Here is a 22692-nt window from a genome sequence, read left to right as displayed (position 1 = left end):
ACTCTTATATTATTGTGTCCAAAACGAACTGAAAGCAATAACATTCTTGTTTAGTACCAGCCCTATTCCATTCTACGTAGGGTCTCAGACTGCCCTCATCCCTGTAGTAGCTGTGAGCCCTCCAAGACAACAGTAAGAGAGGAAAGACTGTCCAGTGGTTAAGGTCCTAGCCTAGGACTCGATGGAGATTTGGGTTCATATCCTCTTCTGCCAGAGACTTCTTGTGTGACCTTGGGCAAGTCACTTGGCCTCTCCGTGCATCAGTTCCCGATCTGTAAAATGAGGGTAACAGCGCTGCCCTCTCTCATCACAAGGGGTTTGTGAGGATAAATAGTTTGTGGGGTAATCAGACGCTGCAGTGATGGGAGCCAAATACGTATTTAAGATAAAGTGATGCAATGAACGTCTGTCTCGTGTGGTTTGTTCTCTCTCATCCTCGTCCCACGGGGAGACTTGTGAGTGGGATGATAGGTTTTAAACGTGCATGCTCTGGGTTCGTGCTAGAGAAGGCAGGTTGAAGACGAGTGCCTGGGGCTAGAGCAGAAGGTAGTGAGGTTAGGGATGATCCTTAGTTCCTGTGGGAGTTTGTTCCATAGCCTTACACCAGCCCCCAAGAAAGCATGTCATCAGCCCAAAAGCTGCCAACAGGCCAGACACTCAAAGAACAGAAATTAGATGCCCACTTTTATCTTTAAGAAAATCCTCCACACTTAGTACTTTTAGGGGAAGAGCTGACCCTTTGGGCTGAAATAAGGAATGAAAGAGAGAGGAGGACAGAAGGAAATAGAGGTTAACACAGAAGGGAGAGAAGAAAAAATAGAAGGAATGGAATATGTATAAATGACACCAGATAAAGATAGTCTGCTGAAGGGAAACCAGAGAGGGAAAAAGAAAGCTAAAAGATGAGGCAGAAAAACACATTTTACAGAGGGGAAGGAAGAATAATCTGAGAAAAAGAAGGCCAGAAAGTTAAACCCTAGAGAATAAATCCTAAACTGATCAGCAACAATACACCAAGACATACAACAGAGAGGAAGGACAAGTGGACAGAAGGACAAGGAAAGGAAAAGGGGAGAAGAACAAAATCAAAACAGGCAGAATGGGACATTTTTAGCTAGCATTCAAAAATGCCTGACCTCAGGGACCTCCCGCACTAAAAGCCTGAGTCTCTAGAGCCAGGCTATATATGGGGCTGTAACAGACTCACATCCTGCGTGGATCAGGCACAGAGGGAATACAACACACTGACCGGTGAGCTACATTTACATCGACAAAACACCAATCCGGCAATTCCACACCAAGTGGTTGGCAGCTTCAAGCACAATTGTCTGAGATGAGCACTAAAAAGGCTTGTTTTGTACCTGCAGCTTTTGGGGAAAAGATGCTTTCACAGGTTGGACAAAAATAGTTTTTATGTTTATCTCTGTCATGCCCTGTCTACTTACATGGTGCTACCACCACAATATCTAAGAGTATTTGCACACAGAAATAACAGTCCTCCTTCACTCTTCCTTCCCAGCTGTAAAAACAGTAGCTTGGTTAGTTTCTAGGGATTTTTTTGCCCATGAGATTGTGTGTGGGGAGGTATGCAGGAGTTACTGGGGAGAGCTAGGCTGAAGGAATTAGTTTAAATTTACTGCTGAGTTCTGTTGTCACTATCTCCTGCAGAAATTAATGTCACAGGAGCTGGGGCTACCCTACGGAAGGTCTGTCTCCCATGCTCATCAGCCTCCCTCTATTCACTGATCATTGTTTAGGGAATTTTTTTGTTAAGTGGTCAGGATTAAAAGCAAATTGGGCCATGGGTGACAGCAAACAAATGCACCTGCAGTGAGTGACAAATACCAGCCATAGCAGAAGCCCAGAGATGTGCTAAGATACTATAGAGAGGGGTGCCCTAAAAATATCCAAGATAGAAAAGCATCTCCTAGTCCCTAAGATGCACTGTTTTTGGTCAGCAACACTAACTGAGTATCCCATGTGAGCCCATCTTCCTGTCTGCTACAACATTAGCAAACTCTGCACAGAGCAAGCAGAAAAGCGTAATGGTCTTAAATCATCCAGCTCAAGAAGGCTCCCAGATAATGGGGCTTGGGTTTCTTGCCCGGTGTCTGTGTAATTTCTCTGCCAGTGGCTTCATTTTCCCTCCACAGGAAGTGGACTGTAGCTCCCAAAGCTCTTTTCCATGGTAGGCACAAAAGTTCCTGGGAGGTCTCTATCATCAGGGTGTGTGTGTGTGTGTTCGTTCGGTAAAGGGTTGGTGGGAGAGAGGGAGTATATGTGTGTGTCTGTGTGTTCTGTAAGGGGTGGGAGGGAATGAGTTGCAAATAATGTGCAATCAGGAACCATCACAATTACAAATGTAAATGAACGAGCAATTGGCCCTGACCTTTGTAGATTGTTAGAGGACTAATTAAGCCAAATCAGGCACTCTGTTCCATCAGGAGATTGAGACATAGACACATGGAAATATCTACATGCAAACCCAGGGTGTTATACACCCCTTTTTTTGATACACACAAATAACCAACTGCACACATGCAAACTGGAGGTAATAATCCCACCTCTCATACTGTGCCCCAGCAAGGCATTAAGGTCTGTTGTGCACAGGCCAGTATTCAAAGTTATTCAGGGTAACAAAAGTCCAGCTTGGCCTGGTATATAAAACTATTTGTAAAAGTAATAAAAGTTGGAAACAAGTAGACTGGTACACAGCGGATTGTAAAGTTAGAAGACCTGTAGTCAGGGGTCTTTCCAAACTCCTGGTAAAGTGATGGGCTGGCATGACAATGAGCTGAAAGAGTCTAGAGAAGGAAGAAGCGTTTATAGTTGAAATGACTGAACTGTGTTAGAACTGGTTCATTTTAATGGGATGAAGTTGCCACCCTGCCTTGGACATGGCTTATCTGGGAGTCACTTAAGGGGAGCAGTGGGATGGGCGGACTGGTTAGGAGCAAGCTTTACCATCATGGCTGCAACTGCCACTGCCTCCTGAGACCCTGGGATCCACCATGGCACCATTCACTGGGCCTTCACTGTCCTGATTCTGAAAGACATCCTGACCAGGTCGGGCCACAGAGAGAAAACCAGATTATATCATCACCATCTCCACCAGCTTCTACTCCATCCCGAATGATACCTGGGGGTGAGAGACTTGGTTCCTGATTTCACCCCCGCCCTTGTGTGTCATTTTCCTTCCCTACTTTATTTCTTCTCTTCCCCATCTCTCCTTTTGTCTTCTGTCTAACAAGAGTCCGGATTGGCCAGCCAAGACAACTCACTTCACCTCTGGCAAGACATGCCGTGAGCCAGTGCTAGATTCCTGACACTAGTAAAAGTTTGCCATTCCTGGGAGCAAGTCTACACGGCAATTAGACACCTGTGGCTGGCCCATGCCGGCTGGCTCGGATTAAGGGGCTGTTGAATTGCGGTGTAGACATTCAGGCTCAGACTGGAGCCTGGGCTCTAGGACCCTGCGAGGTGGGAGTGTCCCAGAGCTGGGGCTGCAGCTCAAGCAGGAACCCCTGACACAGCAATTAAACAACTCCTCAGCCAGAGCCCTGGAAGCCCAAGTCAGTTGGCATGGGCCCGCTGTGGACGTCTAATTGCAGTGTAGACATACCCTAAGTGGCTGGTAAAACCCTGTGCTGGGCCGGTGTTTCTCCAGGAGCGAGGCTGCAAGTGGAAGTCAGCACCAGAACACCACACAGATTCTTCTGTCTTTGATTTGGTTGTTTCTCCCTTTTTGTCTTCATTTGTCTTGTTTTATGGAAATTAAACAGGATCAACTTCAACTACAACAGTGCCAGATCATCAAAGCTAAACTTTTCCTCTTTTCCTCACAAAAGCTAATACCATTGTCAACACCGTCTAAACCCTATGAAACGGGTCCAGCCTAGGGAATAAACTCTGCCGCTGAAGGGAGAGGGCGTAAGGAATATTATTTAAAAGGAAGCCTTCCTGGACACTACATTCCAAATGCTTTATAACTGGCTTCTCTTCTTTTCCTGGGTCTTTAATAAAAGGATTAAAAGATTTTTTTGAAGGTGGTTGTTACAAGAGTAACTTGACACGAAGCCCAAGGCCACACTCAGCTGCTAATGCTGTAACTGTGAACAAAGGTTTTATTAATAATCTTACGTCTTTGTTGGGCCTGCGACACGCCCTTACCAGCCCAACAGGCCCCAAGCTCTGGCCTCTGCTTGGTCAGGTGACTAAGGGTCATGTGACAGAAACATGGAGGTGGCACTTCCTAGGAGATGAGTTAGGCTCAGGGGTCTGCAGGGAGCAAGCCCTGCATGACTACAGAGTACCCTGCACCCCGACGATGAAGTGCTGAGGAGAACCATGCTGACTAGGGACAAAGAGTTTGGGCTGGAGAGGCAACTGGAATGGCTCACTGAAGTAGACCCCATAAGGGAGCATGGTCATTCAAACTCTTAGGTATGTGGGACTTAATTGGATAGTTGGGGGAACTGAGACTATGGTAACAAAATTGCCACTCCGGGGGGGGGGGGGGGGGGCCTGCTCTGAACCACTTCCTGCAACACACAATTCAGTGCCTCACCCACACTACCCCCTATACACAGAAATAAGTGTGTGCAAACCAGCCCATAGAACGGAGCCCACAAATACCTAGGTGTGCACACAAACACATCCAGGCAGAGACAGGAAAATACATCATTTACATGATGGGAGGTTTTCAGACATACTGGACATTGCACAGACACAGAAAGGTGGTGCCTGTTCTAGAGCAGTGGTTCTCAACGAGGTACGCAGAGGCCTTCCAAGGGGTACATGAACTCACCCAGATATTTGCTTAGTTTTAAAACAGGCTACATAAAAGGCACTAGCCAAGTCAGTACAAACTAAAATTTCATACAGACAATGGCTTATTTATACTGCTCTATACACTGAAATGTAAGTACAATATTTATATTCCAACCCATTTATTGCATCGTTATATGATAAAAATGAGAAAGCACGCCGTTTTTCAGTAATAGTGTGCTGTGTCACTTTTGTATTTTTAGGTCTGATTTTGTAAGCAAGCAGTTTTTAAGTGAGATGTAACTTGGGGGTACACAAGACAAATCAGACTCCTAAAAAAGGTAGAGTAGTCTGGAAAGGTTGAGAGCCACTGCCCTAGAGAGCTAGGAAGACAAATGATGCCTAGGGACAACTTATCCATTCCTTCCCTTGCCTACTGAGGCACTGAAGAAAATTCAAAATGGCCACTCTCACATTTCCTCCTCTGGGTCGAAATTCACAAACTTTGTTTTGAATTGAAAACAATAAGATTTTTGTTTTGCAGGAAATTTTAAAATTTTGTTCCATTTCAGAACAAAAAAGGATTTAGAAATTTCCTGTGAAACTGATATGAGTATTTCAATTAGCTCCAGACACACAGCACCCTTGCTATCCCTCCTCCCTCCCTCTGTCCAAGGGCCCTGCTAACTTCTTCCACCACGGCCACTCCTTTCACCGACTACTCCACAGCACAGATTCGAGTTCAGTATAAGACCTGAGCACAGACTAGCCATGTGCAAACACAAAGCATGGCTGCAACACCTGAATGCTATTAATAGGTGGAGGAACAACAGGGACACAGCTTTAGCTTCCACTGAAATGCACTGTAGTACACTCTTCATTATTATTTATTTGGTTCAGTGCTGCACAATACACGAAGATAACAGCCCCTCCCCTAAGCACTTACAGTCGGACAGGCAGGCAGAGACCACAGGCCACCCTGGGAAATCTTAGCAGGAGGATTTTGTGTGGAGGCCTTTTGTTCAATGTATATAAACCAAGTATCAGGGGGTAGCCGTATTAGTCTGTATCCACAAAAACAACAAGGAGTCCGGTGTTGCATCTGAAGAAGTGGGTTTTTTTTTACCCATGAAAGCTTATGCCCAAATAAATCTGTTAGTCTTTAAGGTGCCACCGGACTCCTTGTTGTTTATATAAAGCCCTGGCTGGTATGATTTAGTTGGGGATTGGTCCTGCTTTGAGCAGGGGGTTGGACTAGATGACCTCCTGAGGTCCCTTCCAACCCTGATATTCTATGATAAGTAAGCTGGAGAAATGCAGGTTTGGCAGAACTAACATTAAGATATATAACTGGTTAAACAACTACAAACAATGAGTAACTACACTGGTCTACAATTTTTGAGAAGTCATCTGCTTCAGAGATAAAATGTGCTATTTATTATGTATTTTGATGTGCTGAATTCAAATATGACAATTAAAACAACTGATTGGCTACTGTTTCTAAGATATTTAAGTTTTTACATCTTATGTCTATGTATATTGTGTAGATAGTAGGGTTTTAATCATAAATTGTAAACTTAGGTCTTTTCATGTGTTTATGGTTGCTTTACATGATAATATTTCACCTGTCCTGTTTATGTAACACTTTAAAAATCAGCAAAAAGGTTATATAAATAAAATTTATTATGAAACAAAAGGCAAAAAACTATTCTGTACATAGTTTAGTCCTATTCAGTGTCTACTCGGCACTTCTTGGCTTGTCTCTTGTATTCATTAAATGGAGCATCTCTTGTCACTGTCCAGCAATAGTCTACAAGCATTGATGGGCTCCATTTGCCCTGATAGCGTTTCTCCATTGTTGCAATGTCCTGGTGAAATCGCTCGCCGTGCTCGTTGCTCACTGCTCCGCAGTTCGGTGGAAAAAAATCTAGATGAGAGTGCAAAAAATGTATCTTTAGTGACACGTTGCAACCAAGGCTTTTGTATGCCTTGAGGAGGTTTTCCACCAACAACCTGTAGTTGTCTGCCTTGTTGTTTCCGAGAAAATTTATTGCCACTAACTGGAAGGCTTTCCATACCGTCTTTTCCTTGCCACGCAGTGCATGGTCAAATGCATCATCTCGAAGAAGTTCACGAATCTGAGGACCAACAAAGACACCTTCCTTTATTTTAGCTTCACTTAACCTTGGAAATTTTCCACGGAGGTACTTGAAAGCTGCTTGTGTTTTGTCAATGGCCTTGACAAAGTTCTTCATCAGACCCAGCTTGATGTGTAAGGGTGGTAACAAAATCTTCCTTGATTCAACAAGTGGTGGATGCTGAACACTTTTCCTCCCAGGCTCCAATGACTGTCGGAGTGGCCAATCTTTCTTGATGTAGTGGGAATCTCTTGCACGACTATCCCATTCGCAGAGAAAACAGCAGTACTTTGTGTATCCAGTCTGCAGACCAAGCAAGAGAGCAACAACCTTCAAATCGCCACAAAGCTGCCACTGATGGTGGTCATAGTTTATGCACCTCAAAAGTTGTTTCCTGTTGTCATAGGTTTCCTTCATATGGACTGCATGACCAACTGGAATTGATGGCAAAACATTACTGCATAATGGCAAAACAGCTTTAAGACTCGTCTTCGATGAATCAATGAACAGTCTCCACTCATCTGGATCGTGAACGATGTTGAGGGCTGCCATCACACCATCGATGTTGTTGCAGGCTACAAGATCACCTTCCATGAAGAAGAATGGGACAAGATCCTTTTGACGGTCACGGAACATGGAAACCCTAACATCACCTGCCAGGAGATTCCACTGCTGTAGTCTGGAGCCCAACAGCTCTGCCTTACTCTTGGGTAGTTCCAAATCCCTGACAAGGTCGTTCAGTTCACCTTGTGTTATGAGGTGTGGTTCAGAGGAGGAGGATGGGAGAAAATGTGGGTCCTGTGACATTGATGGTTCAGGACCAGAAGTTTCATCCTCTTCCTCGTCTGACTCAAGTGAGAATGATTCTGGTGCATCAGGAACCGGCAGTCCTTCTCCGTGGGGTACTGGGCGTATAGCTGATGGAATGTTTGGATAATGCACAGTCCACTTTTTCTTCTTTGACACACCTTTCCCAACTGGAGGCACCATGCAGAAGTAACAATTGCTGGTATGATCTGTTGGCTCTCTCCAAATCATTGGCACTGCAAAAGGCATCGATTTCCTTTTCCTGTTCAACCACTGGCGAAGATTGGTTGCACAAGTGTTGCAGCATGTGTGTGGGGCCCACCTCTTGTCCTGATCTCCAATTTTGCAGCCAAAATAAAGGTGATAGGCGTTCTTAACCATAGTGGTTATACTGCGCTTTTGTGATGCAAAAGTCACTTCACCACAAACATAGCAGAAGTTATCTGCACTGTTCACACAAGTACGAGGCATCTCTGCTCACTTTGGCTAAACAGAAATGTGTCCCTTTGCAAAATCAAACACTGACAAATAAGAGAGCACGACACTGTATGATTTCTAGAGCTGATATAGGGCAATTTGTTCAGCAGAGAGATGTAAGCTTCGTTTTGATTGCATCATCCATGACTTCTAGGAATAACATGATGCAATTCATATCATGTATGACGCAATACCAGCTTCAGATTGCATCATTCATTGTTTTGCCTAAAAAGCAAGTACTGTCCAAACCCAGTCATAGATTTAGTCATAGATCCAGTCAAAGATGTATTTTAGTCATTTCTGGTTTAAATTGAGATCCCTTCCCTTTATAACTCACTTATCCTCCGCCATTCCCAAGTCAAGGGTCGTATATACTGACCCAACAGCATATCTTGAAAACTAGAGCCAATCAACAATTTTAAGCATCATTTTCGTTCTCAGTGACCCAGAATTAGTAAAGTTTGACTACATTTATTTCAGAAGCATTTTGGCTGTAGAGCAGTGCTATTAATGGAATGATGTCAGATTAGAGGGAGGTCTCAAGTGGGGTTCCACTGGGATCTGTTCTGGGTCTGGTGTTATTTAATATCTTTATTAATGACCTGGATGTAGGAAGAGAGAGCATACTGATCAAATGTGCAGATGACACAAAGCTGGGGGGAAGCGGAGGTTGCAAACACTTTGGAGGATGGAGCTAAAATTCAGAGGGATCTTCATAAATTGGAGAACTGGGCTACAGACAACAAAATGAAATTCAACAGAGACAAATGTAAGGTGCTACACTTAGGGAAGAAAAACCAAGTGTACAAATACAGAATGGGGGATAACTGGATTGGCAGCAGCACTGCTGAGAAGGATCTGGGAGTTGTGGTGTATCACGCGAGTCAACAGTGTGATGCTCTTGCCAAAAAAAAAAAAAAAAAAAAAAAAAAAAAATTGAGGTTGCATTAACAGAGGCATAGCATGCAAGTCCTGGGAGATGACAGTACTGCTCTAGGCAGCACTAGTTAGGTCTCAGTTGGAGTACTCTGTCCAATTTTGGTCACCAATGTATAGAAAGGATGTTGATAAACCAGAAAGGAGCCAGATGCAAGTGACAAAGATGATCAAAGGGATGGAATGCAAGCCATATGAGCAAAGGCTGAGGGAATTGGGTATGTTTAGTTTGGAAAAGAGGAGATTGGGGGGGAAGGCACGAGAGCAGTCTTCAAATATTTGAAAGGCTGCCATAAAAAAGATGGAGAAAAGTTGTTCTCTCTGGCCACAGAGGGCAGGACAAGAGGCAATGGTTTCAAACTACAGCAGAGCAGATTTAGATTAAATCTCAGGAAAAACTTCCTAACCGTAAGAACAGTAGGCCAATGGAACAGGCTGCCTAGAGGTTGTGGAAGCGCCGTCACTGGAGGTTTTCAAAAGGAGGCTGGATAGTAATCTTTGTTGGATGGTTTAGACACAACAAATCCTGCATCTTAGCAGGGGGTTAGACTAGAATGACCCTTGCAGTCCCTCTAACCCTATGGTTCTAGGATTCTAGGACTGTTGAATCTTTAACAAAGGGAGATTTTCCCCCAATGTCTGTAAGACTTTTAGTTAAATAAGTGTTGAAAAATACAAGTTTTAAACTCTCCAAAATTCCCTTTCCCTCTCAGCTAGTCAGGTTCCACTTCCTCAGTACCTGTGATGTAGTGTGATCAGACAGCAAATGTGAAAAATCAGGACGTGGGTGGGGGGGGGGGGTAATAGGAGCCTATATAAGAAAAAGACCCAAAAATCAGGACTGTCCCTATAAAATCGGGACATCTGGTCACCCTACTGTGATGTCATAATCCTAACGGTTCTCCATTCATTCATAAAGTCTTCCAGGAAAAACAGATAAGTCCTGAACTTCTAAAGTAAAAGTAAAAGAAAAAGAAAATATGTTGCTTTAAAAAAGGCTTTCAACCCTTCTTTACATAGCATAAAGGGCCCAAGTCATTCTTTTTCATTTCACCTTTAGCAAACTCACATGTGCTACAAAATACACAGAGTCGTATATTACAAGTCAATACATTGTACTGGGAAACTGAAAGGTCTTCTCTGGTGGAGCACGAGATCGCCTCCAGCAATCTCCTCTCCCCCACAAAAGGAAAGCCAAGGAGCTGCAGCCTCTACTGCAGCCCCAGGGGTGGTGTGGCAGCCACAGTATATTTTCACTGCTGTTGTGAACTGTGAGGAGCTTGATTCCCCCCTCTCAGCCTCCACAGAACCCCTGAGCCTGCAGACTGGTTACTCGGGTTATAAAACCAGATTTAACCCTGAATGATTTGAGATCTTTTGTTTTGCTTATTCAGGTATTTTCAAGCATTTTAGTTCCTCTTTGATCAACATGTATATCAGCAACCACCAAACCCTTCATCCACCAATACATTTCTAAGATCTGCATTTTTTTTCTATCCGCACAATGTAAGCGTTCATCCAGATGCTTACCCTGTCTTGATGACTGCACCCTGAGATCAGTCCCTATGATAGGACTGGTCAGGGATCTTTCCACAAATACTTTAAAAAAACAAAACAAAAACAAACAAACAGAAAATGCTAATTAGTCAAAAACAAAACTTTCATCGGGAAGGTTTTTGAGGCCCAGGATGGAATTTTTGGTCAAAAGCAGAGAGAGAGAGAGAGAGAGAGAGAGAGAGCCAGTCGTCCAGTGGCCCAGGCACTCACTTGGGACGTAGGAAACCCCCCAAGACCCTGCTCTGAATCAGGCAGAACACGGACATGAACCTGTGTCTCCCATAATACAGGTGAGTGTCCTGACTATTGGCTATTCTGGGATGTTAAGGGCCCCACACACACAGTTTTGCAAGGTCTTGGTTTCATTCCAATACAGAACACAAAAAATGTCCAAACCTCAACAAACTTTTGTGAAACAGAATTCCTGTTCTCTTGCCATCCCTAATTATGCACCCTGCTGAACCCCTCCTCCAGCTCCCTGCCAGTGTCTCTCACAAACATCACTGTGCCTTCTTCCACACTGCCCCTTACACATGGAACGTTCCTTCAGAACCAGTCTCTAGGCCACTCTCCTCTCCTCCTCCAAACCCCTCCTCAAGAGCCACCTCTGCTGCAATACCCAGAGGAAATCAATCAGTGAATGAAGATGTGAGGGGCACATGGCATAGCTGACCCTTATTTATAATCGGCCATGAAAAATGCGTCACAGACCGTGAAATCTGGTCTCCCCCCGTGAAATCTGATCTTTTGTGTGCCCTTACCCTCTACTATACAGATTTCACGGGGGAGACCAGCATTTCTCAATTTGGGGGTCCGGACCCAAAAGGGATTTGCAGGAGGGTTCCAAGGTTATTTTGGGGGGTTGTGGTATTGTCACCCTTACTTATGTGCTGCCTTCAGAGCTGGGCGACCAGAGAGTGGCGGCTGTTGGCCAGGTGCCCAGCTCTGAAGGCAGCGCTCCGCCAGCAGCAGCGCAGAAGTAAGGGTGGCAATACCATCCCATGCTGGCAGCGGCTCTGCCTTCAGAGCTGGTCTCCTGACCAGCAGCCACCGCTCTCCAGCTGCCCAGCTCTGAAGGCAGCGCCGTCGCCAGCAGCAGCAGCGCAGAAGAAAGAGTAGCAGTACCACAACACCCCATACAATAACCTTGTGACCACCCCACAATTACTTTTTGGGTCAGAATCCCAACAAATACAGCACACTGAAATTTCAGATTTAAAAAGCTGAAATCATGAAATTTGTGATTTTTAAAATCTTATGACTGTGAAATTGACCAAAATGGACGGTAAATTCGGTAGGGCCCTATTTATAATTATCTGGAAAAAATGCAAATATCCACCTATGAAAGTTGACTGAATTTGATTTTATCCTTCATCCTCTTATGTCCCTAGTTATTTTAGGTCCCAGACTGAAAAGACTTATGCGTGTACTTAACTTCACACATGCAATTAGTCCTACTGAAGCCCTGGGACAACTCACATATATGAAATAAACATGTGTTCAAGTCTTCACAGGGTCGGGGCCCTATACTGTAAGCTCTTTGAGGCAGGGATTACGTTTTCTGATGTGTTGGTATAGCACCCAGCACAATGGGCTGACTGGGGCTTGTAAGGTTACTAACTATCACCTTGAAAGAGGGAGAGAGACCATGACAAGGAAATTCTGAAGCTGGCTGAGAAATTCTACGAACTCTTTAACTCTCCAAATCAAATATCAGAACATACACCAGTCAATAGCAATAGCTAAGAAATGCCACTCACCGGCATCAGCAGCTGGACACTTGCGGATGGTGAAGATCTGACCTAAGTCTTCCTCTTCCTCAGGGAGGCCCTTCTGAAGGCGCTGCAGTTTGCGCAGGCTCTCACTACGCTGATGTTTCATGGAGCGCACATGCTGGATAAGGTTCAGCTTGGCCTTGGTGGAATAGTTACAGAGGACACAGTGATAATAGCAGCTTTCGCCCTCAACCCCGCTCTCATGATGCTGAAGGTGCTGTGAAGAACAAAGCAGAGACACATGAGTGACAGAGTTAGAAAACAACTCATCCCCAGCCTAGATGGGCTACTGTACTTCAAGCTGCAGAAAGGCTTCTTGGAAACTCAGTAGCAGAAACACACCTTGAACAAGAACAAGAGCAAGAATTTCCTCTGTGGAGAATACTATGAAGGTACAATGAATGGGGATTTCCTGGCACTGTTGTACGGACTGACAGCAATGGCATTTAGAGAGAGGCTGGGCTGACTTTGGGCAGAGGAGTGAGACAAGTGGGCATAGGACTGTTTGGTTTGTTTTTTTATTAATGGGCTGCCAGTGTGCTCAGCACTGTACAAAACACACATTCCCTGCCCCCAGGAGACTGTAATCTAACAGTACAGACAAAACACTTCAGCTACAAACTGCACTGGCGGACCAAAAGGGTCATCAAGAACTCCAGAGTTTCTTTTTTAAAATGATTGGGTCTGTTAACGTACCTCTCTCAAAGTTTATCTTTCATAGGCCTGGTGGAAAAGGGCATTTGAAGGGTGGATCTGAACCACGAGAAAGGCTGCTTTTTGCACTGCAGTGAGATGATGTTTCTGTGGTCAGGGCAGCACAGGACAAGCTCGATTCCTCAGCCACTGAATCCCACCGAAAACCATCTCTGCAGACCCCGCAATTATAACTGATCATAAGGGTCAACCTTCATTTTTGATCCAAAGTCCCACACAAGCCATCAATAACTCACTGCTTGTGGCTGTCCACTATTGCAAACGGAAGTACTAAGTCAGGGAGCTGAACATGTGAAAGAAGTGAGCCCACTATCACACACATCCCTGCAGATACGGAGTGCCTCCATCCCTCCTCTGCCGTGTCCCTCACTTGGCGGCCTGGCTACACAGGGGATTTGACATGACCACACAACCTTTCAGGCTGATGGGGGTCCCCATGTGCATCGTGCTTCAGTGCTCCTCTCCCACAACTGATCACTGAAAGGAATTGAAGTCATGCGGGAGGCTACAGATGTTACGGATTGGGGCTGTCCTAAGAGAGGGAGAGGAGAAGATGAGGGGAAAAAGTAGTAAATGATGGAGAAAGTTGAAATCCATGTCTCCCTGCACCTGTGGATGTTAAAACAGAACTTCCCACTCTTTGCTCCCCTGGAAAGTCGTCAGGGAGATAAGCATGTGCTGGAACAGCATAGCGGCAGCAACGGAGATCAAGCCTTTTCACTGAAAGAAAATGACCAATCCAACATTAAAAACTGTTCACAACCTAAGTGTGGAATTTGGCAAGAGTCTCTCTCAATAAAGCTGTTCCAGGGTGGAAATCAGAGAGGGAGCTCTGATCTTATGTCCAACAGACAGAATTACATCTGATAAATGTTCAACTAAAACTTAGAAGACTAAAACAGAAGCAGCCCTTGATTACAATGAACAATCCAAGGGACCTTGGAAAGAGCCCATGAGAGCAGAGTTGGTGAGTATGTGCATCCCAGGGTTTTTTGTTCATAAAGAGAAGGTTTAATGCCTACCACCGCAGGTTCCATTCCCTTGGAAATGGACGAAAGACGTAGGATGACCTGGTAGAGCTGGATGTAGGTAGGGACAGACAATGACCAGAGACTGAGTGCACTAGCAACAACCTCCTTTTCAAGTAATTCAGAGCAAGCTATAGAACAGCATCCCCCTCCCAAACCGAGATCTCATAGCCAAGCCAGCCAGTGCCAGTGGAGGACAGTTTTCCCCCCTTGATCAGCAAATGAAACCTGTCAGTTCTCAGACACAGAGTCCCCAGGACACTGGGGAAAGGGATAAATGTAATTTACCACATTGCTGTGAATCCCAAAGGCTGGAACAAAGAATTCTTAGAGAAAGACACAGGCAAGAATTCACCCTCTCAGCTATGCAGAGGGCCATAGCACAGCCGCACTTTGCTCTTTCATTTTTGGGTAGAATTGGTACTGTTCCCATATATTCTGCACTAGCATTCCCCATCCCCATGGCATTTTGTTCCTGCCTGCTGAGGTAAAGCAGGGACACAAGGACAAAGGTCAAGGAAGAATTCCCAGGCTAAGCCATTTTTGTATTACCGCCCATACCTGCAATTCAGCAATCACCCAAGTCCTGCACCGCAAGCCTGAAAGTGTCCATTCTTACCACAACCACATGCTCCTCACCTTCTAGGTCAGCCCAGGAAAGCCTTCTTCCCCATTTGTTCTACTTGGGGGAAATTTACATCAACCAATCTTGGGCTGCATTCTCAAGCTCTGTCACCAAAAAGCATTACCTATATGAGGAAAGGTTATCCTAGACTTCAGACAGCTGTCTCGTTGTACCTGCCAGCGATGGCTAGGGTACAGATGTCCTGCTAAAGACACACATTACCCAGCTCTTTATGTCTGGATCACAGGGATCTGCAGTAAGGTGCCAAAGAGATCAACAATCTTTCCAAGCCAAGGACATGCTTAAAACTGGATAGGAGCGAGAGCTGCTGCTTTTGACCAGAAGGGGTGGGCGAAGAGAATAAATTTATTCCTGATCCAGCTAATTAGAATAGTTTCATTTGGGATCATAATGTATTTAATTACATTCACTGTATTATCTGAAGAATCCATCAAGGCACCAATCCCTCTGGTGCCCTCAAAGAAACTTTCCCGAGCTCTCTCTCTTGTGGGCATTTTACTCTTCTTCCCTCTGCTCTTATCTCTACTGTCTTTGTGCATTAACTTAGCCTACGCTATAGCCAGAAAAAGAGCAATTGCTTCAGATATAAAAACCAAAAGAAGACGCAAGGGAGGAGTGATTTGACAGTGTCCTGCCCAGCTCAGCTCAACCAGCCCAGTACCTTGTCCTGCCCAGCTCAGATTTCTGCAACACACTCCGACCACCAGCCCCGGATTTCTTGCTCAATGGGGCTACAAGAAAAGTATTTGCTCCCTTGAGTGCAGAAGCCTCTTAAGTCCTGGTGGCACAAATTTCAAATTCTAAGACCCTGAATGAACAGAGACAGATGTAGCAATTGCTAACCTGGTCCATCTAGCCCAGTTTCCTGTCTCCGACTGAAACAAGTACCAGCTGCTTCGAAACGGTGCAAGAAACCCCAAGAGGGCAATTCCAGAATAACCTGACATTGGGGGATTTTCTTCCAAGCCTTTCATAAGGTATTTCCTGACTGGGAGTGTTGCTACCACTATTCAAGATTCCAGAGAAGTATTATGGACATGGTCTCTATGGGAGACAGAGGCACAATTTTCAGTGCTTTGATTGACGGGGGGGGGGGGGGGGAGGCTTACATCCTGGGGAAAATATATTTTAAACAACTTAATAAATGTGGCTCATTTGCGGTGTTCCCTGTGCTCCCGTTCTAAGGACGTGGGTTGTAGTCAGAGACCCTGCCCTCTCAGGCCAGCGTCACTTGCTGCTGCATCCTGTAGTGAAGTCAAAATCCTGTGTGACCTACATCAGTCTGCCATGGAAAACCAACAGAGGTCAGTACTGTGATTTTACTGTAGGATTACACTAGAGGAGAGAAGTGGGTGAAAGTCACACACCTGCAATTTTTAGCTGGGGCGTTACTGAAAATGCTGAAACACACAGATAGATAAGTACAGTTAATGGTCCATCGTGTAGTAAAGCTTTTCCCAGATGAGAATTTTCCCTTACACAAAGCACAAATTCAAAAGACTAAACAAGAACTTTCATTAGACGATAACTCATCTTGAAAAAAAATCAAAAGAATATATTGTTCCTAAAGAAAACTAACCAACTTCGTTCAGAGAACATCGATTTCAGTAAATCTGGAGGGGCTGTTCACCCCCACCCTCCCACCCCGCCTTCCAACAATAAGAAACTTCTAACATCTGGTTCTTCACGCATGGAATGCAAAATATTGATTAGATTTAGTCAAAGCTCCACTTTAAAGTAGAAACAGACAGAAGTACATTCTGATAGAAACCATAAGGGTCACAAGTGAAGCTTCCCAGGGGAATATGGCCTGTTATTGTACACACACTAACCACAGCAACACATGCAGCTCACAACACCTACTCTTACACACAAAGATCAAAAACAACCCTGCCCAGTCCTTCAATGAGGAAACATCTAGTGTCTCAATGCAAAGCCATCTGCTGTCCCTGTGGAAGAGGGCAGTTGGGGAAGGATTACAATGCCAAAAGTGTGTCTCAGTGTGTAGCTGGTTGTATTTCAACACTAGAACATTTCTGAAGCCCTGGAGGAAATACCCCTGTACGTTACTATCTCTAGTACCTGGCCACAGAACAAGCCCTACACATTACTAGCTCTTTAGCAAATGAAGAAAAGCTAATCAGAAAACTCAAGAGATTTGCCTTTGAGAAACTGGGTTCTCTATTTTATTCCCACAAACATACACCCTGATTCTGTCCTCTGTTTAAAAAAAAAAAAAAATCCTGCTCAAGCAAGAGAGCAAGAAGTAGCAACAAATAGATGCAAGCAAGGTGGTTTTCCTTACACAAACTTTGTATCAGAAAGTTAGACTGTGGAGGAACCTACCCTGTCGTCTCATTTGGAGGATGGAAGTCAGAATGACAAAGGAAGTCATATGTCAAATGTTATATGTTAGATCAAAATATTACATGATAGTAAAGATATTAACATCAACCATTGTGTCTGCCTATAGCTTTCAATAAGGTTAGAGTTTAAAAGAAACAACCACCAGACATTTAGAAACCCAGGAAGTAGAGTTAAAACTACTTCCACAGTAAACCAGACTCACACTCAAATAACTAGACAGCCTACATTGTAACTCTGTAGTTTCTCAGACTGATTCAGAAAGTGTTGCGTAATGTTATTTTTACAGTTCATCTTAAAGAAATCAATCTGCTCAGTTGCTCTCTAAGTGAAAGAAATCAGTTAAGAGAGTGATGGTGAAATTGACCCTCGGATTGATGGACTAACTTTCCAATTCTTGTTCATGAACATCTGTCCTGGAAGGTTGTGTGTGGGATTCTGTTCTGATAAGTACCAGCGTAATAAACATTCCCAGCCTATTACTGTGGACAATGTAATTTTTAAACAATTGAGAGAAGGAATGACACTATACTCCATTTCCCCTTCCTTCCCTTCCCCTTTTCTCCTCACCTCCATCCCTTCAATGCGGGGCCCCTCCTCTGTCTTTCCATTTAATCCCCTCCTAACAAACCCCACCCCCCTTTCTTTCTTTTGTATTTAAACTGCAAGCTCTTCAGGGCAGAGTCTCTCTCTCTCTTACTCTGTACAGCGCCTAGGAGAATGTGGCCCTGATCTCAACTGGGGCCTCTAGACACTACTGCAATACAAATAAATGCATCAAGACAGAAACTAGCTACACTTATCCAGGCATGTATGTATATAACGCTTTTAAAAAAATAGCGTTAATAATGTAGGACACCTTACCCACATAATTATCTTTAATTTGTTAATTAACACACAGTTCTTGAACTGCTAACTTGAGCTTAGCAGGTCTGCTTTGAATTTGAAAGTGTTCTTTTGAATGTGTACAGTAAGTTTATTACTAATACTGTGCGGGAAGCCAATTCCTACTGTAGCATTAAGACACTAGACTCCCACTTCCCAGTGACAGTGCAGTGGAACGAAATGCTCTCTTCTGCCTAAAATCTATGAGCCATCTTCAGTGTGTCCAAGTCAAAGGTTTGGTGCCTATGTAAAGCGTAACTCTAGCCTGTTGTGGAAGTGCAACATTCACTGTGAATTGCCTGCTTTGTAATGTTTGTTATTTTTTAGAAACACACAACAGACTGTGCCTGCAACCTTCACTTCACCTCATCGGAACTTCTCCCTGTTTTTATTGTAGAAGATCCTCGGTCTGCTGAAGCTACGGCAGATCCCCGGGACCCCACAAGATTGGAGCCCCAACCCTAACAAACCTTAGAGGGTCAATGGTGGGAATACTCTGCCCCCTCAGTCTGCTGGCCACGAGATCTGCTAACCAGTTCCTACCCACCACCCTATGGAAGAGTCCTGGTGCCCCCGGTCTCCTAAGCGCCACAAAAAGGCAGCCTCACTTCTCTAACCCATTACAAGTACCAAGGATCAGGGCTCCTCGCCTGCAGAGCCAGGAGGTACATAGTAGTGTGGCTCCTCTCTTGTTGCCTTTCCAGGGGCCACAGAACTGGGGCTCTCCCTCTTGAGTCCCACAAAAAGAGAAAGGGAAGATGGATAGCTGGAGGCTTGAGGCGCAGCAGAATTGGAAAAACCTCCCTCCCTCTCTCCCCTAGTGCTGCTCAGATCCCATGGAGGGGACCCTGGGGAGAGAGAACTCCTAGACCTCCTGCGCTCAGTCCAAGAGAGCTGGTTTGCTTTCATGTCTTGTTTCATGCCTCCAGTCTCCTAGAGGTGACGGGGTAGGCAGTCTGCAGGAGCCCAGAGGGATCAGGTGGACTGGGGGAACCTGCTGCAAAGGGATCATTTTAAACATGCCTGCTCTACTCTGTCAGGGTTATACGTTGTGATACTCCCCCAAAACCATGCCCCACTTAGGCTCAACATAAATAACTAGAATGCTCCCTCTCCCCCCATCCCTCCACTCTATACTACTAATACTGGCCGTGGGTTCATGGCAGTACATTAGTATTACAAATCGATGGGACTCATTTCATATCAGGAATGATAGCTGACTGAACATTATCCAGTACTTTCCCCAGTGTACTGAAGATCAGTGCCCAAAGAGGGGTCTTTAGTCTCTTCTTTTAGAACTTTGAGATACAAGTTTCCTCGAAGAGGTCTTGTGAAAGAAAGGAGTACTGTTAAAGAGCAGAGGCTTGCACCTCTCTTCTCATGCAGCCTTCCTTCCAGCACGGGAGTCGCTGTAATTGATGCACTGGTAAATGTCAGTTAAAAAAGAGAGATGTTAAAAGAATTACTAAACATAGCTGCAAGAGGAAGGTGAGCAGGAGCCAAATGCAAGCACAAAATACCAGAGTCTGCCATGCCTCCGGGACACTCGTATCTGGACAGATCCGTCCCATTTAGCACTCGCCTCTCCCCAAGATGGGACAAAAGAGAAAACCAAGTATCCAGACTACTTCAAAAGCCCTTGTACACATACACGTACTGGCCCACTCGCAGCTGTGTGGGCGAGGTCTTGGTGGACAGCACATGCTAGCCTCATTGCCTCCAACTCCGGACCGGCGGAGGTTCAGGAACAAACCTTGGAAACAGGATGGCACTGTTACCCTAATGACAAAGGGACAGTCTCTCCCTGGATTTGAATGTAGTAATACAGGGTCGCACCAGGGCAGTGGAGGGTAGAATGTGGCCCTCTGAATTCAGTCTGCCCATTGCAGTGGTGCACAAACTTTTCCAATCGCGTCCCCCTTACCAGTAAGAGAATCTGTCCACGGCCCCCTGCACTACTGCACAGCCAAGGCTTCCTCAGCAGCGGAGCTTGGGCGGAAGGTGGAGCTGGGCTGGGGGCAGAGAGGGAATGAGGGCGGAGCTGATCTGCGGGCAGGGCTGGAAGCGTGGTATTCCTTCCCCGCCCCCTGTGGCAGCTCGCCCTGGCCCTGCCACATGCTCCCACGAATAGTCCTCTGTAGCCCCCTAGGAGAGTGTGCCCCACAGTTTGGGGCCCACTGGATACCATAGATACAAATTCCTGACACTGGGGTTATGTGGAAAGCACTTCATATGCCCATAAGGACTCCATTTTTACCACCAGGCTGTAACTCTGTATGCGATGAGGAACTCCAGCGAAGCTAGAGGATGTTGATAAATTGGAGAGGGGTCAGAGAATAACCACAGGAACGATTAAGGATTGGAAAACCTGCCTTCTAATGACGGACTCAAGGAGCTCAACCGGTTCAGCTTAAAAAGGAGATGGTTAAGGGGTGACGATCACAGTTTATATATACCCTACACTGGGAACAAAAATTGATATTAGAGGGCTCTTCAATCGCACAGAAAGAGGTGGAACACAACCCAATGGCTGGAAGTCGAAGCTAGACAAATTCAAACTAGAAATAAACTGCACATTTTTAACAGCGAGATTAATTAACCAGTGGAACGATTTACCAAGGGTCATGGTGGATTCTCCATCACTGGCAATTTTAAAATCAAGACTGGATATTTTTCTAAGAGATCTGCTTGAGTTCAAAGAGGAATTAATTCAGGGGAGTTCTCTGGTCTGTGTTATACAGGAGGTCAGCCTAGATGATCACAGTGGTTCCTTCTGGCCTTATAATCTATAAATCTAGATAAGACGCGAAAATATCGATCCCGAGAGTCTGAGGCTAGGACCCATGTATGCAGAATATTGTGACTAAGGGAAGGGATCAGAGCCCGCAGAGCCATAAGCTGCACTAGATAAATCATACAATCCTTGTACACAAGAATTTGGATCCTTAATGAAAGTCATGTGGAGCAGCTGTCTGATGCTGGCCTGTTCCAAGCACGCCATAAAAATCAGAGCTGGCTCAATTCATCTTACTCTCCTTTCACACCTGCAGCCCCTGCTGGAATTTCCTGGAGCCATCTGAGAAGCCGGTGAAACTAACTACAGTGAGAACACATGCTGGCTGACTGCTGAAACGGGGTGGACCTGCTCACCACCAGCCCCTTGCTGGGCATGCCTGTCCAGATGTCTGCAGGAACAAGGAATAATTTATTTTCACTGCAGCAGGTTCAAAAGAAGAACTTTCACTGTGTCCAAACTCCTCGCATGTCCTTCAACCGTGTACTGCTCACAAAGACATGATCTCCATACCCTCACCTTGAAAGCCCTCCATTTCCTTGCCTTTATACATGCCTCCAAGCAGGAATTCCCACCTTGCTCTGAACAGTTTGCACACACTGTATGAAGTCCAGACCTTCTGTCCCCCACCTGTCTGCAGTTTGGGTTCATTGGTCATTTTTGTAACCAGACATCATAGTCTTCACCCTAAAATTTTCTCCCCAAACTCAAGATTTCCTAGTACTGCCAATTCCAATCACTGAACAAGCCATGAGGTTCTTAAAAACAAATTTAGGTCTTTATTTGCCTTTTGAGCCTTTAAGGTTCATGTTGTCTATATTTTTCTACACAACTCTAAGGGCTAGAAACATATTCCGCCCCCCCAATAAATAAATACATAAAGCTGAGATTTTGATGTGATCACAGCCCCCGTAGCTGGGACCTTAAGAAAAACATCAAATATCACAACGGGGCAATATGCTGTTGCCAAGGTTCTCTCTGCAGGTCCTCGCTTTCTTTTCCCCCTAAGGGGGATGCTCCCATTCTTAAATCCTACTTGGCAATAACTGAACCCAACTAACAGTATGACTCCGCAGTAATTACAGTGCACCTTCATGCAGCATCACTGAGAAGAGCCCTACGTCTCTGTGCAGGGTCTTAGGTCTTAGAATCTGCCATCATGTTACCTGTCTCCTTGAAGGTAATGCTGCATAGTAGATGTCAAGGCCAGAAAGGACCATTAAGATCATCTAGTCTGATGTCCTGTAAAAGACAGGCCAGAGGACTCCCCAAAAACGACACCTACAGCAAATCTTTTAGAAAAACATCTGATCGTGATTTTAAAATTGCCAGTGATGGAGAATCCACCATGACACTCAGTAAATTGTTCCAATGGTTAATTACTCTCACTGGTAGAAATTTACACCTTGTTTCCAGTCTGAATTTGTCTAGCTTCAACTTCCAGCCCTTGGATCATGTTATACATTGCTCTGCTAGACTGAAACACCCATTATTAAATATTTGTTCCCCATGTAGATACTTTTAGACTCTACTCAAGTCACCCCTTAGCCTTCTCTTTGTTAAGATAAATAGACAGAGCTCTGAGTCTATCGCTATCAGGCAGGTTTTCTAATCCTCTGATCATTCTCATGGCTCTTCTCAGAGCCCTCTCCAATTTATCAACATCCTTCTTGAATTGTGGGTGCCAGAACTGGACATAGGATTCCAGCAGAGGTCATACCAGTACCTCTCCTCTCCTACTTGAGATTCCTGTTTCTGCACCCAGGATCACATTAGCTCTTTTGGCCACAGAGTCACACTGGGA

The 22692-nt window shown here is 44.9% G+C and overlaps 1 protein-coding gene across 1 annotated transcript in view; it reads right to left on the bottom strand.

The window, feature by feature from the left end:
* The window catches only part of LOC113409383 (zinc finger homeobox protein 3), a 175676-nt gene that overhangs the window by 97962 nt on the left and 55022 nt on the right, over positions 1-22692 (bottom strand). Inside the window, exon 3 of the mRNA XM_026663222.2 lies at positions 12443-12674. Within this exon, the coding sequence (XP_026519007.1) occupies positions 12443-12674 (232 nt within the window). The remainder of the gene's footprint in view (positions 1-12442; positions 12675-22692) is intronic.

The sequence above is a fragment of the Terrapene carolina genome, unplaced genomic scaffold, assembly GCF_002925995.2.
Source record: "Terrapene carolina triunguis isolate 2854851 unplaced genomic scaffold, T_m_triunguis-2.0 Scaffold32922, whole genome shotgun sequence".
NCBI classification, from domain to species: Eukaryota; Metazoa; Chordata; order Testudines; family Emydidae; genus Terrapene; species Terrapene triunguis.
This window is presented reverse-complemented; position numbering and strand designations above follow the sequence as displayed.